The sequence below is a fragment of the Lacerta agilis genome, chromosome 2 (genome assembly GCF_009819535.1).
Source record: "Lacerta agilis isolate rLacAgi1 chromosome 2, rLacAgi1.pri, whole genome shotgun sequence".
Lineage (NCBI taxonomy): Eukaryota > Metazoa > Chordata > Lepidosauria > Squamata > Lacertidae > Lacerta > Lacerta agilis.
This window is the reverse complement of record NC_046313.1, coordinates 111,266,793-111,281,563: the sequence shown is the minus strand read 5'-3', so window position 1 is coordinate 111,281,563 and position 14,771 is coordinate 111,266,793. Positions and strand designations below refer to the sequence as shown.

The following is a 14,771-nucleotide window of genomic DNA, read 5'->3' as shown; positions in this document are numbered from 1 at the left end:
GCTACATGCCAGCTTAAAAGTTCTGCGCACGGGCAAAACTCTCTTTGTTGTTGTTCAGTCGTTCAGTCGTGTCCGACTCTTCGTGACCCCATGGACCAGAGCACGCCAGGCACCCCTATCCTTCACTGCCTCCCGCAGTTTGGCCAAACTCATGTTAGTAGCTTCATATCTTTTATATGCCTGTTGTCTTTGTCCATGGAGTTTTCTTGGCAGGGATACTGGAGCGGCTTGCCAGTTCCTTCTCCAGGTGGATCACGTTTGGTCCAAACTCTCCGCTATGACCTGTCCATCTTGACCTGTCCATAGCTTCCCTGAGTAATTCAAGCCCCTTCGCCACGGCAAGGCAGTGATCCATGAAGGGGAAAACTCTCTAGACTGATTGAGAATGAGATTCTAGTCCTCCAAGGGTTAAACCCACAGAGACCTGGTTCCTGGAGAGGCAGGAAATGTCATAACGGGGACGATCATATCTGATGCACTTGTATGGTGGTTGTTATTACAGTATTATTATGGTTGTTATTCCCGGAAGGGAAAGAGGTTTCCTGGGATTCCTTCGTGCGGAGAGGAGAGCTTTGTGCGCGCAACGGGCCCGGCAGGAAGGTAAAGGCTGCCCCGCTTGCGAGGAAGGGAGGCCGAGGTCTTGCTATTTCGGGGAAGGGAAGCCCCTCGTCTCCATAGGGAGGAGGAAGGCAGTGGAAAAGATTCAGAAAAGGGCAATAAAATACGACCATGGGGGTGGGGACGACCCTGCAAGGAGCAAAGCTTGCAGCTTTCGGGACTCCTTAGTTTAAAGAAAAATATCGCTATTGTTATTATATTTATTTATTTCTATCCTGACCATAGCTGTCAACTTTTTCCTTTTTTAAAGGGAAATTCCCTTATTCCGAACAGGATTCCTCGCAAGAAAAGGGAAAAGTTGACAGCTATGATCCTGACCTTTTCCAACATTGGGGGAGGGGAGGAGTGGAATATTCATTAAAAGGCAATTAAACACTAATTAGAATTACAGCTAAATAGAGAGGTGAGTAAGAAGTGACATGTTAAGAAAATTCTGCATGGCAGGGAGAAAGTGGTTCTAGCTTTCCACCCCCACCACCCCCACCAAACCACTTTTCTTTTAAGTCGATTGAAGCTTATTGTTGGAAGATCCAGGACAGATTCATGTGCAAACTGCAGAACGTTGAATGTTTATTATTACAGCCAAACGGCCAGCATACTAAAACCAAAATTTCTGCATAGTTCTTTACAAAAACAATAGAAACAATCAAGGTGGAATTTAACATTCAAGCTACTAATTAAGTAGACTTAAAATGTGTATCCAAGGAAATAAGAACACTATTTAAGAATTTAAAGAATAAGAAAATCTAACTATAAGATGTAACAATTTATAACTGTTTGTGCAGCTGTGTAATCTTTTGCTTACTTTGACTTGCTATTGCACAAACTATGGGACTCTCTCCCACAGTTCAGAGTAGAGCAAGGCTCAAGTAAGGGATTTGTGTGTTGAAACCAATCAGGCTCCTGTTTTCTAAAGATACTGTCAAAAGGCAGAGACTAAGTTATTTCATTTATTTATTTATTGAATTTAATTTAATTTATATCTTCCCCCTTCTTGCTGAAGGAGCCCAGGGTGGCAAGCATATCAACATTTCAAAAACAAAACTGGAAAACAGTTAAAGCGTTCTGAAGACAATTGCAATAAGAAACTTCTAAAGGCAGTTACAGTTAAAAACATGACTAAAAACATCTATTTCATACCGTGTGCTCAGGATTGTCCGGAACAGTAGTCCTCACACAAGAAAGGCCTGAGTAAACAGGAATGTTTTCAATTTGCTCCTAAAAGTTAATAGTGATGGAGACAGGTGCACCTCACTAGGGAGGTCATTCCAAAACTGGGGAACCACCGCTGGAAAGGCCCTGTCACAGGGCAGCACCAAGAGGGCAGCCTCTGGTTGCAGCAGCACCAGCAAAGCCTCACCTGCCAGTTGTAAGATCTGAGATGACTGGAAAGGCACTCTTTTAAGTACTTGGAGTCCCAAGCCATTTAGGGGTTTATGTGCTGGTACTGACACCTTGAATGGGGTCCACTAGCTCAAGTGCAGTGCTTTCAGGATTGGTATCACAAGGTCCCATTGGCTGCCCACTCACCAACCTAGCAGCCGCCCACATTCTGCACTTGCTGCAGCCTCCAGACCCTTCTTTCCAGTTATTTACATGGTCCAAAAATATGGTCAGCTCAGAAGCGTTAAAGCCGTGAAACCCGAATGAGATTCCCAAAGGATGAAACAGTTCTCGTCACCTTTCCTTCTCTACCCTGCCCGCTAATGGGGACATGAATGACACAATTTCACTGCTGCCCCTAGACCCAGACTCTCTTTCTTCACTTTTGTCTCCCCCACAGGCAGAACAATGGCATCAGGGGTGCAGTCTGGGCCATAACTTTCTTGTGGCACAGCGGAAGGAGCTGCCATGCACTCATCTCAGGTAGGAGAGGGATCCTCATGGAGAGAGGTTGGGGACACCTTGGGGGTGTTAGATCTTCAAGGAATGTGCCTCTTTAGCTTTTGTTCTTAGGAGATGTCAAGTTGACCAAGTAATGCTATGAATTCTGCAGTATCCCTTGCATGATGCCTTGAGTCCTGCATAAAAAAATTAGGAAGTGCACACAAACCCACCCAGTTAGTCCTTTCCCTTTCAAACTGGGAGCCCTGTTTAATACACAGAGATTTTTGTATACATGGGGAGTATATTTCTGAGTATAGGCCATTATGGTGTATTGTTGTTTTCCCCAGCAGTTGGTGTCCTTTGAAGCAGTGGCTGTGTATTTCAACAAGGGTGAGTGGGATCTCCTGGGTCCAAGCCAAAGAGCTCTCTACAAGGAAGTCATGCTGGAGAATTATGAGAGTGTGGCCTCTCCAGGTAAGGATGTTTATTCATTTGTTGAGAAAAAGAAAATAAAGCCCCAATGTCATGGCCAGACCACTTCCTGGTGAAGTTTGGGCTTCCATTTCCAATTTCCGGTAGGCATAAGGGACCAGTTAGGATGGTCTGCCCCGAGAGACATATGGAGTGCAATGGATTCCTGCATGCTTTGGGGGATTTTTTTGGTGGTTAGAGCTGGTGACCAGCCATGGAATAGCGTAATGCAGAGGAGCATGGATATGATCACTTCTGAGCAGCCTTTCCGATGCTGTGGAGTATGTCTGGCTACCTAGTATACTGAGGAGCTACATGTCATGAAACTAGCCAGATGATGGCTACAACACAAGTGACAAAAGTCCCACTGTGGTTATGAGCTAGAGAACACAACTGTGTCTGCTGTGTGACAGTGAACCTGCTTCCATTGCATCCTTCAGTAATTGCCTAATAATGCCCAACTCGTTTTCTTTGTAACATCCTAACTGGCAGAAGGCCCTAGACTGGAGTCTGGATACAGTGGTGGACTGGATGAGAACAAATAAACTGAATCTGAATCTTGACAAGACAGAGGTTGGTGGATGAGTGTCCTGAGTCCGGGAAGTCAGCAACTGACCTTCCTTGGATGTTGATGCACTTTCTAACTGTTCTTACTATGTTCTGTACCTCAACTCCTATATTTGGAAGGCAATTAATGAATGAGATAATGCCTGAATATTTTGTCTGTTTCTTTGAAAGAAATTCCCAAACCAGACCTCATTTCCCGGCTGGAAGGAGGTGAAGATCCGTTTGTCTGGAACTGCGAGGAAGGAGAGAGATTGGCAGGTATGTGCTTCAGTTTTTGGTGGGACCTGGTCTTGTCTGGGTATTCAGGCAGATTCCTTGATGATCTTGCTTTTTAAACTTGTCAGGGGTAATCAGTCTTGATGTCTAATGAAATCCTTGATTTTGGCTTGGAAGTCCTAACAAAATCGGCTTTCCCCTGTTTTTTCCCCACTCCAAGGAGGTGATCAGTACAACAGTGAAAACTATAGTGAGCCAGCAGGAACACGCAAGCAGAAAGCAGGAAAGGAGATGCTTGGAAATCCATCAGGACAAAAGAGACCTGAGGGAAATCAATCAAAGAATGGAAGGAAAGAATCCTCTACTTCCCTGGGTGCTGATGACCTTGAACTTCTGAACCCAGAATATCACCAAAGAAAGCAACTAACAAAGTGTCCCGTCTTTGGGGAAATGATCAAAGATAAATCAGTACTAAATAGATACCACAGAACCCCCACAGGGGTGAAACTATATGATTGCGTGAAGTGTGGGAAGAGCTTTAGAGATAGGGGAACTCTCACTAGACACTGCAAAACCCACACAGGGGAGAAACCATACAAGTGCATGGAGTGTGGAAAGAGCTTCAGAGATAGGGGTAGTCTTACTGAACACAAAAGAACTCACACAGGGGAGAGACCATATAAATGCTTGGTATGTGGGAAAAGCTTCAGTGCGAATGGAAACCTTAAAGCACATAAAAGAATCCACACGGGGGAGAAACCATATAAGTGCATGGAGTGTGGAAAGAGCTTCAGAAACAGTGGAACTCTTAGTGAGCATGAAAGAACTCACACAGGAGAGAAACCATATAAATGCTTGGTTTGTGGGAAAAGCTTCAGCGTGAGTGGAAGCCTTAGAACACATGAAAGAAAGCACACAGGGGAGAAACCGTACATATGTATGGAATGTGGAAAGAGCTTCCGTGACAGTGGGAATCTTGTCATACATGCAAGAACCCACACAGGAATGAGACCATATAAGTGTGAAGAGTGTGGGAAAAGTTTTAGTGTGAATGGAAGTCTTACTAAACATAAAAGAATCCACACGGGGGAGAAACCATATAAATGTATGGCATGTGGAAAGAGCTTCCGTGATGGTGGAACTCTTAGAAAACATGAAAGAACGCACATGAATGTATAGACTAGAAAAAGTTCAGTACTGGTGGAAGCCTTTCTATACTTTTGAGGGGGATTCCCCATCTAAGAGGAAAACCATTTAAATGCAGTGTTTGTGGAAATACTTCTGATCGGGGAAGCCTTGCTTCACATCAGAGAACCCCCATAGGGAAACCATAAAAATGCATGCCGTATTGAAAGAACTTGAGAAACAAATGTTTAATGCACATTTTTTTAAAAAAAAAATACATGAGAGAAAGTTATCTAAGTTACATTTCTCACACCTGGGTTAGTTGTCAACAGAAGTGATAAGATATTCTCTTGCCAGAATGGACGCATCTGGTAAGGCTACTGGTCCAGTGTTAATTTATATAGTCCCATAGTATTCTTATAAGCCCTTTAATTTAGAGACAGACCTATATATATATATATGGACAGTAATATAAACAGTAAAAAGCATTAAAGAGTCCTTCAGATCTTCCTAATCTCTCTTTCATTTTTCAAGTAAAATAAGGCAGGCCACATTTTGAATCCATGGCAAAAACTCACAAATTCAGTGTTGGGGTGGCTACTAGATTCCTCTCTCTTCTGCAGCTTTTTGGAGCCCAGCTGACCTTTCACCCTCTCTTTCAGAGAGTTTGAAGCTTTTTTGCCATTTCCCTCTGAACCAGTCCTTTTGGATATGAGGCTTCAGGAATAATTTTGATCAGACTTAGCTTTTTGTAGTTTTTAGCATCAAATGAGAAGAGTGTCTGTGTGTGTATACCTATATAATTTGCCCTCCCCATCTAAGCTCTTTGCATCCTAGATTCACTTCTTAAATCTCCAAAGAATCCACAGAACCTTTCAAACTCCTGCTTACATAGGCAGTTGTAAAATTCATGTCTTAACATTTTTTTAAAAGTGACTGAATAGTGGAAATGTAACAGGGCCACTGACCAGTTTGACCTGTTGGGAGTAATTTAGTAAATGAAATCATTACTAGTTTGTATACCATATGGCTTCTAATAGACATTTTATTCAATGCTTCAAAATTTCCTTCTATTTCAGTATAATTATTGTGCTCTTCATATTTGTGTCCAGTGTAATTCTTGTATCCTATTTTTTCCTCCTTGCATTTGCAGTTTCCCTTTCCCAGGATTACTTTTTTGTGCAACGTGCATATTACTTTGATTATATTATTATGTAGATGTCCTTCATAAACTGAAATTCACTTATTTCCTGCTATTGTAGTTTAAATACATTATACAAGCTGATTTCAGCTTCTGGTCAGAAACCTTCCTGTGGACTGGGTCAGATTAAGGACCTGACTATCAGATGTCACCAAGCCTAATGGTGTTTCTGCTGACCACATGCTACACCTGAACTTGTGTACAGGGGAGTGATATTTTGAGGTCTTTGGCCCAGAGTCAGATGTGACATGCCATAGGAAGTTGCACTGTACATCTATACTGGGGTATTTGGGGGGGGGGTGTTGAATTTTTCAACTTTCAAATTCAAAAAATGAGGGATGCTAAAAAGTTGAAACATGACTTGAGAATTCAAAAGATATTTTGGTTAAATTGATATAATTTGCTTGGTAAGCAAAATGTGTGTAAAATTGCATAGAAATCATTAAAAATGATTGCTAAGTACTTGCCATTATTATTATTATTATTATTATTATTATTATTAAGCTTTGCCTGACATTTTCAGAAAGTAAAAATAAAATTCTTTGGTTTTCCGACAGCAGTTTATGTGCTTCTTTACCAAACGTAGACTCACCGAGCTAAATGTCCAATCACAAAAAGAACAGCAGACTTGAATTTCTTACAGCCAAAAACATTTTTTAAAAAACCCATCACTGAAGAACTCTGCAAAAATTTATTGGGACCATGCAGTTAACATAATAGATCCAAAGCATAAAAATCTAAGATGGGATTTTTTTTGGGGGGGGTCAAGATTTATGTAGTATTGTATTTATGTAGTATTGTAAGAGACAGAGATTTCTTTCCTCTATTTGTTACGGGTTTAACATGTTTTGAAAAAAAAAGACAAATAATTATCATTATATTATATATTCATTTATAATTCTGGGTTCAATTACCCTGAGTTGGAAAGCATAACTCGCGCATCTGTTTGCACATATATGCTTTGTGGCTGAGCTGCTCCCTGGTTTGCCGGATGCATAAATTTGATGTATAAATGCATCGAAAGCAACCACAACCCTGCAACTTTGCTTTCCAGAACGACGCGCGCGCACGGCGCCGCTTTGCGCACAGGGAGTAGCTGAGAGATGCAGCCCTGCGAGGGTTAAACAACCCGAGCTGTGGTTCCTAGAGAGGCAGGAAGTTTGGGAACTGGGGGAAGACCGTCGCCGACGCACCTCCAGTTGGATTTGGAGGAAAGAGGCTCGTCGTCGGGATTCCTAGGCGAGGAGCGGCGGGCAGGAGACGAAAGAGGCGACGAGGTGCAACGCGGCGGGCGGCGGTGGGAGACCTGGAGCTTGCATTTGGGGGGGAAGGCTGGGGAGGGGAGTCGTCTTAATATTTGAGGCTGATGCTGCCAAATCCAGCTGCAAACGGAGCCCCCCCAAGAGCTGCACTTTGAAGCCTGTCACCTTGTTCTGGGCTACCGTGGATTTTACGCACGCGCGGGAAGGGAAAGGCCTTTGGGTGGTGGTGGGTTTGGAAAAAAGGGTTTTCCCTCCGTCACCCCACCCCCCACCCCAATTATAATCAACATTTATAAAATGTGGCTGGGAAGGCTCAGTCAAATTGGGGAGGTATAAGTAATAAATTATTATTATTATTATTAGTTGATGCTCACAACCCTAGATGCTTGTTGTGAATACCCTCAAATTAGATACCTATTCCCTCCCCACTCTGCCTGTGCTTTTGTATAAAAAACAGCTTATGTTCCTTTGCACGTGGGAAAGTTTTCAATTTTTGCCTCTAGGCTTGAGGGAATGGGAAGGCTTTGTAGAAACAGGAGTGGATAGAATACGACATCAATATATTTGGATAGATTGAGGGTGTGTGTGTGTGAGAGAGAGAGAGACAGACAGACAGACAGACAGACAAGAGAGTCCCAGGCAGGACAGTATGGAATAAATTAAAAGGAGGGCAAAGTGAAATGCATTTTATTTATGTGGTCCAAAAGCCATGAAAGCAAAGGGTGAAAGTCTTGCCCTCACCGTTCAGCTGAAATGCAAATCACTTCTCAGTTGCCCCCAGAATGGGGCTTTCCTTCCAGCCATGTCCCAGAGATGGCCTGGTTTACCCCTTCTTTCTCTCCCTCTCCCCCCATGACAGAGCAATGGCATCAGAGGCCCAATCTGGATCATCGCTTCCTGGAGCTGGAGTGGAAACTTCTGCCATGGACCTGTCTCAGGTAAGAGGCAGGCTCCTTGTGGAGACAGGCAGGGCACAGCCTGGGTGCCTCCCTTGTGTTGGGCTGCGAGGTTTGCAGAAAACGTGCGCCGCCCCTTCTCTGTTGCTGCTACAAAATATCTAGGTGACCCAACTTAAGCTATGAACTCTACGGTGTCTCTTGCATGATGTCTACAGTCCTGCAGGAAAAAAATTAAAGCTTTCCTAGCTGGATTTTGTAAAGCTCTCTGCCATCAGTGTCTACTTTGCATTATGTTTCTACAACATCTCAGGGTGTACAGTGGTACCTTGGTTCTCAAACTTAATTCGTTCCAGAAGTTTGTTCCAAAACCAAAGCATTCCAAAACCAAGGTGCATTTTCACACGGAAAGTAATGCAAAACGGATTAATCTGTTCCAGACTTTTAAAAACAACCCTTAAAACAGTAATTTAACATGAATTTTACTATCTAACGAGAGCATTGATCCATAAAATGAAAGCAATAATCAATGTACTGTACTTTAAAATAAATAAGACAGTATTGTAGATAACAAAAATTAAAATCAATTTTTTTTCTTACCTGCACTGATGATAGTCATTGTTTCGTTGGGTTTTTTTTTTTTATCTATTTCCACAGTCACACAGTCAATCAGTCAGTAGCTGAACTGGGTTCCACGCAGTCACAAAAACAAATAAACCGAAAAAACCTCAAAAACAAAAACGCAAAATATATAGCAAAAACAAAGACGCCAAACTTAATCCATTCCAGAAGTCCGTTTGACTTCTGAAATGTTCGAAAACCAAGGCACAGCTTCTGACATTCGGACATTGGACATTCGGCTTCTGGAAAACGTTCAAAACCCGAAACACTTCTGGGTTTTCAGCGTTTGAGAACCAAGGCGTTTGAGAACCAAGGTACCACTGTATGTAGAAAGTGATTAATAAATAACATTCTTAATGATAGCAAGAGCAATAAAGCTACCAGGTTAGCCCTTTTATTTTCATCCTGGGAGCCCTGTCAGATATACGTTTATTATTTAATCTACATAAGAGTTCATTTCTGAGTAGAGAATCGTATCTTTTCCTTTCAGCGGCTGGTGTCCTTTGAGGAGGTGGCTGTGTATTTCAGCAAGGGGGAGTGGGATCTCCTGGGCCCCTGCCAGAGAGCTCTCTACAAGGAAGTGATGCTGGAAAATTATGCAAATGTAATGTTTCTGGGTAAGGATGTCTTGTCCCTTGGTTGACAGCTGCTGTTGCTAATGCATCTTATGTAGATTTGGATCTAAGATAAATACTGTTACAGACTGACTTAGCTCTGAGGCAGACAGCAGTGCAACAGAACAGACCTGCTGCTCTAACTGTTAAAAGGTAAAAGTACCCCTGACCGTTAGGTCCAGTCACGGACGACTCTGGGGTTGCGGCGCTCATCTCGGTCTTTAGGCCGACGGAGCTGGTGTTTGTCCGCAGACAGCTTCTGGATCATGTGGCCAGCATGACTAAGCTGCTTCTGGCAAACCAGAGCAGCACACAGAAATGCCGTTTACCTTCCTGCCGGAGCGGTACCTATTTATCTACTTGCACTTTGACGTGCTTTCGAACTGCTAGGTGGGCAGGAGCTGGGACCGAGCAATGGGAGCTCACCCCGTCGTGGGGATTCGAACCGCCAACCTTCTGATCGGCAAGCCCTAGGCTCTGTGGTTTAGACCACAGCGCCACCTGCGTCCCTTGCTCTAACTGTTAGGACGGTTCATAACTGTACCTCCGTGGCCAACAAACTGCCTCTGGGAAGCCCCCAAAGTGATACATGAAGACTATGAAATGAAAGCGTCCCAAATGCTAAGGAAAGAGTTAATGCTCACAAGGTTAGGACGGTTCATAACTGTACCAACTGCCATAACTGCCTCAGGCGCATGACGTCACAGAGCTCTAAAGACCTTGTGAGCGTTAACCCTTTCCTTCTGTTGTTGTTGTTTTTCTTGAAGATGTGTAGAATGAATGTTAGTTTATTTTGTTTGTAACATGCGAATGTATTAATAGTTGTATTGGTGAATAATAAAATAAAGCTTTTTATTTTTTTAAAAAAACCTTTCCTTAGCATTTGGGATGCTTTCATTTCACAGTCTTCATGTATTGCTTTGGGGGCTTCCCAGAGGCAGTTCGTTGGCCACAGAGGGAATGCTGGACACCGTGTTGAGAGGTGCCCAATATTTGAAGTTACTGCTGCTGCCACATTATCTATGAACTGGACTTAATGAACACCGGGTGCTAGGTGGATCCCGCCGAGCCCAGTTGCCCCTGTCATACTCAACAAGAAGGGGATGCAACGGGTTAATTTGGGAGGGGGTCAGAGCAGTGGGTGAATTTGAAACGCCTGAATATTTTGTGGTTATTAGACTGCCTTGTTTCTTTGAAAGACATTCCCAAATCAGACTTCTGGCTAGAGAAAGGGGAAGATCCGCTTCTGAGGGACTGTGAGGAAGCAGAGAGATTGACTCTGTGATGGGTCAGTTCTTCTCTGGTCTGACAGTGAGAGCTGTTTGACAGTGGAATTTGCTGCCAAGGAGTGTGGTGGAGTCTCCTTCTTTGGAGGTCTTTAAGTGGAGGCTTGACAGCCATCTGTCAGGAATGCTTTGATGGTGTTTCCTGCTTGGCAGGGGGTTGGACTGGATGGCCCTTGTGGTCTTTTCCAACTCTATGATTCTATGTTCAGGGCATTCCTTAATTCTGTGCTTAAACTCCTGGTAGACATAACTTGTGGTTTCCTCCTTCCCACTGATGTAGATTTGACACTAAGTCTCCCTTAGTTAAAACTAGGGAACCATTGGCCCTCTAGATGCTGCAGAACTACAACTCCCATCAGCCCCAGCAAGCATGTCCAGTGGCTTGGGCCTGACGAAGCAAGGCTTCTTTTATGTTCTGCTCACCTTTCTTATGGGACAGTCTGTTTCCCCTCCCTCTTCCAGTGTTTAGGTTCCATTTCCCCATTAGATCTTGGATTCCAGGGCTGAGTATTTGACACACACACCTTTTGAATTTCTTTGTCAGAGCAGCTAGCAAAATCAGAGAACTATTTTGCAAACAAAGGCACATCCCTTCACACCCTACCTTAAAACAGAGGTGAAGAACCTCTGGCACACAGGCCTAATTAAGCCAGCAAGACACCCCCCCAACATGGTCCACTGGTCTGCTTGGGTTAAACCATGCCCAGCTTCCCTGCACCTGACAATCTCTTCAATGATAACCATTTTTATTTGCTCGTCTCATTCCCCATTTGCTGCACCGGAATATCCCCAGTCTGCTTTGGACTATGTAACTGTGTTGTTTCTCACCATCTGCCTTTTTTAAAATTGCAGCCCATTTAATAGAATCCATAGAACAGTTATCTTTTTTTCAGTTTGGTGTGTCCCTTCTTCTCCTAGCCTTCTTGCAGTTTCATTCCCCCCCCCACACACTTTACATAACCTTGTGGAACCCCATTTCATTGTTATATCGGGGGGGATAATCACACATGCACACACTTCTGTGTCTTATTTAATCAATGGGAAATAAATAAGAAAGGCATTAATGCTGTTGAGTAACAGATTCAAAAGGTGACATAGGTGTCGGGGGGGAAGGGGGACGACAACCTAGGAAATCAGAAAAAGGAAAAGGGTAATTGGGCTTGATAACTCATGACGCTTTTAGCATTGAAGTCCTAACAGGAAATAATGTGTTCTCCTTTTATCTCCAAATAGCTAATCAGCGGGACAAGAGTTATAGTGAGCAACTGGAAACAGGCCAGCATAAAGCAGGAGAAGAGATGTTTGGACATCAAAGGCTAGAAGGATACCATTCGAAGAATGGGAGGAAGAATTTTTCTATTTCTCAAGGTGCAGATGACCATGAAGTCTCAAACCCAGAAGACCTCAAAAGAAATCAACTGAAAAAGTGGATAGTGTATGGGGAAATATGCAAAGATAAATCTGTATCAAATAGACATTTCAGAACCCGCACAGGGCAGATCCTATACAAATGCATAGAATGTGGAAAGAGCTTCAACAAGAGAGGAAACTACATTGTACATCAAAGAACCCACACAGGGGAGAAACCTTTTAAATGCATGGAGTGTGGAAAAAGCCTCAGTGATAGGAGAAGTCTCATTGTACATCAAAGAATCCACACAGGGGAGAAACCATATGAATGCCTGGAGTGTGGAAAGAGCTTCAGTGATAGAAGAAGTCTTTTTGTACATCAGAGAACCCACACAGGAGAGAAACCATATAAGTGCGTGGAGTGTGGAAAGAGCTTCACTGTGCATCGTAGCCTTACTTCACATCAAAGAACCCACACAGGGGAGAAACCATATCAGTGTATGGAGTGTGGACACAGTTTTATTGATAGAGGGTATCTTGCTAGGCATCAAAGAAGACACACAGGAGAGAAACCATACAAATGTGTGGAATGTGGAAAGAGCTTCATCGAAAGGGGACATCTTGCCAGGCATCAAAGGAATCACACAGGAGAGAGACCATATCAGTGCATGGAGTGTGGAAAAAGCTTCAGTGATTCAGGAGCTTGTTCTAAACATCAAAGAACCCACACAGGGGAGAAGCCATATCAATGCAAGGAGTGTGGGAAAAGCTTCACTCATAATGGAAGCCTTAATGTACATTTGAGAACCCACACAGGGGAGAAACCATATGAATGTGTGGTATGTAGAAAGACCTTCATTCAGAGAGATCACCTTATTTCGCATCAGAGAACCCACACAGGAGAGAAACCCTATAAATGCTTGGTGTGTGGAAATACGTTCACTCAGAGGAGTAACCTTATTTCACATCAAAGAACACACACAGGGGAGAAACCATATCAATGCACGGAGTGTGGAAAAAGCTTTAGTGATAGGAGAAGTCTTACTGTGCATCAAAACACCCACACAGGACAGAAACCACATGAATGCACAAAGTGTGAAAAGAGCTTCAGTGATAGGAGAAGTCTAGTTGTACATCAAAAAACTCACACAGGGGAAAAACCATATAAATGTATGGAGTGTGGAAAAGGTTTTTGTGAAAGAGTGTATCTTGTTAGGCATGAAAGAAGGCACACAGGAGAGAAGCCGTATGAATGCTTGGTGTGCACAAAGACCTTCACGCAGAAAGGTCACCTTATTTCACACCAGAGAACCCACACAGGAGAGAAACCCTATAAATGTTTGGTGTGTGCAAAGGCCTTCACTCAAAGAAGTAACCTTATTTCACATCAAAGAATACACGTAAATGAGAAACCATAAAAATGGATGGAATGTCAGAAGAACTCTAGCAAAAACAGAAGCCTTACTATAATTCACAGAACCCACATAAGGAGGGAGAAACTTGTCCTAGTGCTATTTTTCTTACCTGGTGGCCATGTTAATCAGGATCAAGGGTATAGCTGGTATAAAAGCAGGGTCCGCAGCACAGCCATACTGATTCCAGAAAGGCACTGATGCCATGGAAGACCAGTTAGTAACAGGAACTGGAAGAGAACCTGAAACTAAGCCAAAAGTTCCCAATAGCATTGAAATAATTGAACATTTAAAATAAATACACAATGTATACAGTTGAGTTTGGGAATTTTGAGTTGTATCCATTACTGCTCATGCAACGGGGCCTCGCCTTCCTCTCCCCAACTGCTCCTAACATCTATTGTGGGAGGTCCCTCAATCCTTTGGAGCAAATTTTGAGAGAGCCTGGGGCAGAGGTGTGAAGTCCCAGAAGAGAACTTAGAAATTGGGGGGGGGGACATGACATAGGTTTGTTTCCTTATTTTTTCCTGGTTTCCCCCAATATTTTGGAAACAAATGTCGGGGTGGGGGGGAGGGCGGATTCCAGAGTTTATCCAGGCCTTCACATCTCTTAGCCTGGGAGTGGGGCTGCAGGGGAAGGGAGAGGGGACTTCTTTTGCTTAAGTGGAACAGCAGCCTTGGGTGCAACATCATGTAGTAAGTTTGCTTCCTGGAGTAGAAGGGTCGTAGCTCAGTGGAATAGCACCTTGCAAGCAGAAGGACACAGGTTCCACCCCTGACATCTCAAGGGAGGGCCAGGAGAGATTGCTGCCTGAAATCCCAGAGAGCACCTGCTAGTCAGTAACTTTAGACAATACTGAGCTAGATGGACCAACGGTCTGACCCTGTATAAGACAGCTTCTTATGTTCCTAACTGTATCTGAAGGTAGACACTTCAAGAGGTGTTAAAATGATGAAGTAAAGTGGATTGCAGTCAAAAGTGATTTTTTGTTTGTTTGTGGATTAGAGATTTTAAAAGACAGCTTGGGGATACAGAGATTCCTGCTGCAGGTGGAAATCAAGCCTTGCACTTGAAGAAATGGGAGAGCTACTAACCAGTTTAGAGAGATGTGGGCTAGCTAAGTGTATTTATCCGGTTTTATTTTCAGTACCCTTTTGCTCCTTTGAGATAGTTTTGTAAGCACGTAACAATTTAGATGTTAAAACCTCTTTCTTAAGAGTCTCCTTTTTTGTTTTTTAAAGCAAAAGCTTAAACGTCCATGAAGCCTAGCAGTTTCCTTGCCTGCCATTTTGCTCACCCCATGC

At 43.3% G+C, this 14,771-nt stretch overlaps 1 protein-coding gene across 1 annotated transcript; it reads left to right on the top strand.

The window, feature by feature from the left end:
* Positions 1-450: 450 nt before the first annotated feature.
* On the top strand, positions 451-13,773 carry LOC117042441 (zinc finger protein 585B-like). Its single transcript, XM_033141986.1, has 9 exons — positions 451-600; positions 2,402-2,484; positions 2,793-2,919; positions 3,655-3,741; positions 3,920-4,875; positions 7,265-7,302; positions 8,147-8,225; positions 9,295-9,421; positions 11,938-13,773. Exons 2-9 carry the CDS (start codon positions 2,470-2,472, stop codon positions 13,470-13,472), a joined length of 2,964 nt encoding a protein of 987 aa, XP_032997877.1. The 5' UTR covers positions 451-600; positions 2,402-2,469; the 3' UTR covers positions 13,473-13,773.
* The last annotated feature ends 998 nt before the right edge of the window (positions 13,774-14,771 follow it).